Genomic DNA, 7,500 nt, shown 5'->3' with positions numbered 1-7,500 from the left:
ATATATATATATATATATGTGTGTGTGTGTGTGTGTGTGTAGTATATATATACCGATATATATATACGTATATATACATATAAATATATATATACATATAATCATATATATATAAACATATGTATATAAATAAATAATATATATATATAAATATATATAAATATATAAATACATATAACATATAAAAATATGCGTATATATGTGAGAGTGCGAGTGAGAGAGAGAGAGAGAGTATAAATTGAAATGTGCACATGCACTCATGCCTGGATGTCACATGCACTTGCAGATCTCGGGTGTTCACATGCCAGGCTGCTTACACAACGCAGAAAAGACACAGCAGTAAGGTGCTCAGGCATACAAATTAGATACTCTTAAAAGGACAAATATCTAACAGCTCTGACACGCAACGCTCGGCTGGCTGTGCCAAAGACCCCACAAGAAACTTTCATGCGATGCTTAACGTTAGTCCTGCAAAAGAAGGAAGAAACATGGTATGAAGAAGGGAGGTATGGGTGGAAGAGATGGGGAGGGAGGGAGAAAAGGGGGAGAGATGGGGTAAGAGGGAAGGAGAGGGATGGAGAGGGAAGGGGGGAGGGGAAAGGAGAGGGAAGAAAGGGAGGGAGGGAGGGAGGGACGGAGAGAAAGAGAGGGAGAGGGAGGAAGGGGGATGGAGAGGGAGAGAGAAACGGGGGGAGAGAGAAAAGGGGGGGAGAGAGAAAGGGGAGAGAGAAAGGGGGAGAGAGAGAGAGAGAGAGAGAGAGAGAGAGAGAGAGAGAGAGAGAGAGAGAGAGAGAGAGAGAGAGAGAGAGAGAGAGAGAGAGAGAGAGAGAGAGAAAATCACCCTCCCCACCCCCACACACACATCCCAAGCTAGAAAAGAAAGAACAAAACAAAACAAAAAACAAAAAAGGTGGGGGGACACATTACCCGCTTGTTCAGCTTGAGCCACGTGGTGTAGCCCTTGGAGTCCACGTACTGCAGGCCGAAGAACCAGATCTCGCGGAGGCCGATGGTCTTCACCACCTGATCGAACAGCTGTTTGCCGGTGGTGTTGGGCTGGATCGCGAACTCCAGCTCCGCGTCCATGGTCGTAACCCGAACATTTACCTGAGGGAGCAAGAGAAATAAACGTGAGAAGAGAATGAAAACACGAACACACGCAAATAGACGAAAATACGAAAATAATGGAGTAAAGGTGTACATGTCGTAAAATAGTCTATCATACAGGGGGGAAAAAAGGTCAATGGGACAATAAATAAAAAATAAATCGACACAACTCACTTTTTACAAATGGACACAACCCCCCCCCCCCTATATACAAGACACTGCACATCTTGCTTGCTTTCCCAACAGACACGCGCAGTAAAACTTCAACCGATGGCATCTTGTCTGACAACATGTCCCTCCCACCCGCTTTATCAATACAATATGCAATGTAACCCATGTAGAGTTGCTATTGCAATACATTCGCTCGTTGCAAGGAAGGAATGCCTTTGTCGCCGCCACAAAAGGGAGACAGGGATTTCCTGCTTCCACCAGAACTCGGCGGTGGATAACGACGCAATACGCAAAGGGATTCGCAACAAATTTTGTGGAGAAAGAGGTTCCATGACAAAAATATAAATAAATAAATAAATAACAATCATAATAGCAATGGCATGAGAACAATAATTGCGAACTTAGTCATAATAACATTAATATTAATAATAATAATAATAATAATAATAATAATAATAATAATAATAGTAACGTACAACAACTACTAGTAATAGAGAGAAAAAATAATAACAACAATAAAAATACAATAGCAACAATACTAATGTCAATCAAACCGAAAAAAAAAATAACAAAGATCATAACAACGAAACACAAGCACCGACAAAACCAATGGACAAACCCAACAATAGAGAGAAACAACACAACCGAAAAACAACAACAGACCGAGCCAACCAAATCAACAGAAGAGAAAGTCCAGAATCAACCATACGTCGCAAGTCCATCCCCGTTTTATTTATCAATTTCTTTTACATAACACGTAAAACTCCCTAGTCAAGCCTCTAAACAGATTTACAGCCATGCGCAGTCAGGCATTAGTCATCATGCACATCTGAACAGGTAATCGACATATCATTTAATCACCGGGATATATTTAGACTCTTGGCTATCTCCGGCCTAATGTTATATACCAATAGTGATCGTGATAAGGGTCTAAAAAAAGAATATGAAGAAAAATATATAGAAAATATAATAGTTTTGATAATAAATATATAAAACATAATGATAACAAAACAAACAAGAACACAAATTAACAACAACGATGGTGATGATAACAGCAATGAGTGCTCATCCTCAACAACAAGAACTAATAAAAGTAATAACAACGGCAGCACCATCCTTAAGCCCGATATCCCAACCATCCTATACCGTCCTCCCTTACACCCCCCTCCCCACCCCTCCCACCCCATTCCACCCCCGAAACACGAAGGATTCTCAGCAGGAATCGCGACACGGCTCATCCCTCTCTCCCTCTCTCCTCGGAAGGACTATTGCTGGATAGTCCCTCCTGACCCGCTTTTCCAGGAGGACTAAATCGTCTCAGTCTCTCTCTCTCTTCCTGTCCTTCGATTTCTCTTTATCTGTGCTTGTGTTGCTTGTGTCTTTTTTTTTTTTTTTTCTTTTTTTTTTTTTTTGTGTGTGTGTGTGTGTGTGTGTGTGTGTGTGTGTGTGTGTGTGTGTGTGTGTGTGTGTGTGTGTGTGTGTGTGTGTGTGTGTGTGACCTCTGTCCATCGGCCATGCCTTTTGTTGTTTGCTGTTCGTCTCTTCCTCTTCCTCTTTTTTCCTTTAATTTATCTCTCTACTTCTCTTTATTCAACTTTCCTCTTCATATCTCTTCACTTGGAAAAATCTCGAAACAACAATAACAAGACAAAGAGAATAAAAGGAATTAAAGCATAGAGAGATTACAAGATTACGATAAAAGAAACGAGGAGGGAATAACAGAACGGGAGGATGATAAAGGAGCGAGGAGCAGCAGATGATGGGGGGGAAGGGAGGGGAGGGGAAGGAAGGGGAAGGGAGGGAATGGGAACATGGCCTGGGTGGGTGGGTGGGTGGGTAATGGGAGAGGAAGGGGGAGGAGGGAGGGGGGAGGGGGGAGGCTAATGGAGGCATTTCCGTCTGCTCAAGGTCACGAGGGAAAACCGTTAATAATTAAGTCCCAAGCTTCTCCACTTCTCAAAATTTTCTCTTCTTATTTCTTCTATTCTTTAGAATGCTTTGCGATTCCGACACATGTGTTGTTGTGTCTGGATGGAAAGAAGCGGAAGGAGGTGGCGACTGGGAGGAGAAATGGGAAAGGAGAAGTAGAGGAGAGACACTACAGGAAGACAGGTTAGAGAGAGAGAGAGAACAAAAAAAAGGCGGGAGAACACAAAGGGGCTGACGAAAGTTGAAGAAACAATAAAATGGGAAGAACTAAGAGATGAAATAATTCATCAGTACGAAAATCAAAGAAAAATGAAATGAGGGGGAAGAGGGAGAGAGCCAGGGCAGAGGAGAGAAGAAAAGAAGCGAGAAGTACAAACAATCTGGAAGTCAACATCGGGGCACACATGGCTCCCAACATCATGGCCGAACCAAGATTCCAAACAGGGATTCAAGGTGCAACTCGACATGAATATCATGAACATGACATAAGTTACTTTACTTGTTATTAGCGTCAAAATTACGACGGCGAAGCATTGATTAGTGTGACAGGTGACATCGAACCAGCGTGAGGGACAGAGGGACATGAGTAAGGCAGGACCTATAGGCCTACACCAATGCAGTGCGACCTGAACCTGCGATGGCTGAACCTGATTATGCTTTACTGCCCTTGTACGACTTAACTTCTGCTCTGACACCACTGCCATCAGTCATAGTAATCTGACACCCAAGGATAAAATCACCCTGCCATGAACAAAGTTGGTACTACAATAATAATAATCATAAAAAAAATTAGACTCCCGAGATTAAAAAAACAAGCTAATATAACAAGACAGTAAACGCTCATCCTTAAAAAGCATTAGCCAGCTTTATCCAGCCGGAGGGGGCACTCAAGATGTCAAGATTTTATCCTTGACACTTGACTTCATGGCGCAACATGCTCTCAGGAAGGAGCGGAAGATGAAGTGAGGTGAAGAGAGAGGACAGAGGAGAGGAGGAGAGGAGGTGAGAGAGGAGAAGAAAAGACCCTCTATGACTGTTCATACTCGCTAACCCGCTCTTCATCTTGCTCAAGTTGCGAAAGGATTGCTCGTCAAAGAAACAGACGAGCACAAAGAAACACACAAGGAAACAGATTGATAGATAGATAAACGGACATACACAGATAGATAAACAGACATAGATAGATATACAGGCATACAGATATATATATAGAGAGAGATATAGATAAATAGATACGATACGCACGAGTAAATAAAAAATCCCCTCATCACAAGCCTACCTACCGCTACACCCCCCTCATCCTCCTCCCCACCTCAGCCCTCTCCCCTTCCCACCCACCTCACGCCCCTGCCACCAATACCCTCGTCGCTGCATCTCCCGCAGGTGCAGACGAGTTAGTGGCCGCGAACACACGACCGCGAACGACGCCTTTCCCCAAAAAACGCGAAAATATACACCCCAAAACATATGCAAGGCGGACAGCTGGCTAACGGCGGCGTCTGCAAACAGCATGCGGGGAACATCTGTGAGATGAGGGAAGCTAGGAGAGGGAGAGGGAGAGGGAGAGGGAGAGATGGAGAGGGAGAGATGGAGATGGAGAGGGAGAGGGAGAGGGAGAGGGAGAGGGAGAGGGAGAGGGAGAGGGAGAGGGAGAGGGAGAGGGAGAGGGAGAGGGGATGGGGAGGAAGTGTGGAATGGGAGGAGGAGAGGTTGGGAGAGAAGGGATAAAATGGGGATAAAGATGGAGGAGATGCAGGAGGAGGAAGAGAAAGATGTGAAGGGAGATATGGGGATCGATGAGAGAGGTAAGGAGTACGAGCAGTGTTATATCTGCAGCTTGCTAGTGATGATACCGATTATCTCTAAGAACACAAATAAAGGTGATGATGACCATGATAGCAGTATTGGCGAAGGTGACGGTCATGGTGATGCAGCCGCGTGAGAGTGAGTCATGTCTGGGAACCATCTTCCAGCTGCATCCCCAGCGTCTTCCTCCCGTTCACACTCCATCGCGCCAACCGCTTAACTCAACGACCATGGGGAAGGGAAGGGGAGGGGAGGGGGGAGGCATCAGTCACCGCTACAGCAGACAAGTCTATCTGCATTCTGTATTCATTGAAGTCGCAACACTTGACTTCTGACACTTGACTTAATTCGTGGTACTCAGTACCTCAAGCTGCAATCAGTATGATAATGGTAGTATTTTTTCACCGAAATAAGTATCAATATCCAATAGTTTTTACTTTACGGAGCAAGGCCACGGACACCAATGTTTCTCCCCTTACGTAATGTAAAAGGAAATGCAAAGGAAATGATTTTCGACAAAAAAAACCCTCATAATTTCCAAGGTGATGGCAAGGGTCACACATCCTACTATTACTCCCCCCCCCCCCATTGCCAAACGCAAAAAAAAAAAAACAATAATCACAAAAGTCCGATGCCTAAAGGGGTTTCGTGTCGAACAAAAGCCGGTAGTCGAGGGAATCTTCTGTGACAATGCCTGTTCCGCCCCTTATGGCACTGACAATACTCGTACGTCTACCCACGCCTTTGATTTTACATGACAGACAGACAGATAGACAGACAGACAGACAGAGCCGTTCTCGTACTCTGTAGCAGTCATGAATACCTGAGCCGCCAACCAAGCAGAACGGGCTCCTTTACGTTCTTTCCCGATTGCTAGGCACGCTGGCTACCGTTCGCTCGTCTGGCTTAACTACACTTCCTAGTCATCACGCGCCAGAAACGACATCTGCCGCATCTGTGTCACACACGCAAACCGCGAGCAGGATCTCGGTCCGTTGTAGTTTCGAACTAAATTCTGTTAATCTTTTTTCTTTTTTTGAGGGGGGTGGGGTGGGGGAGTAACATCCTTTTCGACAATTACTAAGCCCCTGATACGCGGGTTTCTAAAATCCCAACTCCAATGTAGAGTCACGACCAAGAAGCTCCCGAGTCACAAGCCACCAGATTCAACACAGTTATCAAGGGTCTTGGTATTCTGAGATCGACTCGACAGGATCCGTGACTTCTGAAAGCAATTCTGACTCTATGCTTTCTATCACAGGGGGGGAAATGACAGGGTCATAAATCCCCTTCCATCCTGAGCCCACACTTTCTCCTTTAGCTTATTGCAAAGGAAACGAAAACCAAAGCGCTGGATAAATGTGGCAACCATACGAAATGACGAGGACATGACGAAAACAAGAATACGAAAATAGCTTTGAGAATTTATCTTTGACCTGTTTAACCTATTTTTGGTATAAGAATTGAGGCAGGTCTTGTCAATAAAACTACGTATTTTAAAACGAATACATTAGTACAACGGTCATCCTAATTCTCAAAGAATATCAGCGAGTATTTTTGGATTCCTTGTCTCTAAATACAAGTGGTTAACGATGAAAAAAAATCATTAATTCTATAAAATGCACAAAAATAAACCAGACTACAAACATTATTTCAAATTATAGAAACCAAAATGTTCCCGCATCCTTCTTCCAGTTGACATAACCCGGCCACCCCACTTTTATAATCACACAGTTGATGGATATCTAGATTACAAGAGGTTAGCCAGGAAATTCCCCTGAGTGCGTGATCCGTGTGTGTCACTCAACCATAACCGGGACATGGCTACCTGTATCACCATACCTTTGTGTTCTAGTTACCTCATTTGTTTACACTTCTCTGACTCATCGCGAACTTTGCTTGCTTACTCTCACTCACGCACGCACTCACTAACTCATTTACTCACTCACTCACGCACGCACGCACTCACTAACTCATTTACTCACTCACGCATGCAAGCACTCATTAACTCATTTACTCACTCATTCTGTTATACATTCACTCTCAGTTTTTGGTGAATTCCAAGTTTTCTACTTCATACACAAAACCGAACGCACCATTCTATGACAAATAGTGAAACAAAAACAAACAAAAAACACAAATTGCTTACCAACTGCACCATCTTGAAAGACTTGCGATTCGATCAAAAATAGTCCTGAAAAATCCTGAAGGAGGGAAGAAGGGGAAAAATGACTTCAACAGCGGAGACGACGACGTGGTGGCGAACGACCGGACTTCTTGCCACAACACGACTACGGCGGCGTCAGTGGGAAGGGACCAAGAGCGAAGAAGGGACGGGAGAGAGGAGGGCGTAGGAAGGGGAGGGGGCAGGGGGGGTAACAGGATCTAGGAGTCCGCTGGTGAGCGTGAGTCACCGGGAACCGAACGAGGGAGCGAGGGAGTCCTGGAGACGACGGTTAGGAGGAAGGACAGCTGCAAAGTCCTGAG

The 7,500-nt window shown here is 44.5% G+C and overlaps 1 protein-coding gene across 20 annotated transcripts in view; it reads right to left on the bottom strand.

Annotated features, from left to right (window-relative positions):
* Moe (moesin) overlaps window positions 1-7,500 on the bottom strand; it is a 107,470-nt gene that overhangs the window by 18,027 nt on the left and 81,943 nt on the right. For 10 of the 20 annotated variants that reach the window (XM_043009896.2, XM_086538375.1, XM_086538386.1 and 7 more), the window contains exons 2-3: window positions 7,163-7,217; window positions 928-1,107 (exon numbers count right to left, since the gene is read on the bottom strand). In XM_043009896.2, coding sequence (XP_042865830.1) covers window positions 928-1,107; window positions 7,163-7,174 — 192 coding nt within the window. In that variant the 5' untranslated portion in view covers window positions 7,175-7,217. The remainder of the gene's footprint in view (window positions 1-927; window positions 1,108-7,162; window positions 7,218-7,500) is intronic. The other 10 variants (XM_086538371.1, XM_043009897.2, XM_086538382.1 and 7 more) reach the window with 1 other exon arrangement.

This window comes from Penaeus japonicus, unplaced genomic scaffold (assembly GCF_977035675.1).
Source record: "Penaeus japonicus unplaced genomic scaffold, GWHDUDI00000001_assembly GWHDUDI00000007, whole genome shotgun sequence".
NCBI classification, from domain to species: domain Eukaryota; kingdom Metazoa; phylum Arthropoda; class Malacostraca; order Decapoda; family Penaeidae; genus Penaeus; species Penaeus japonicus.
This window is presented reverse-complemented; position numbering and strand designations above follow the sequence as displayed.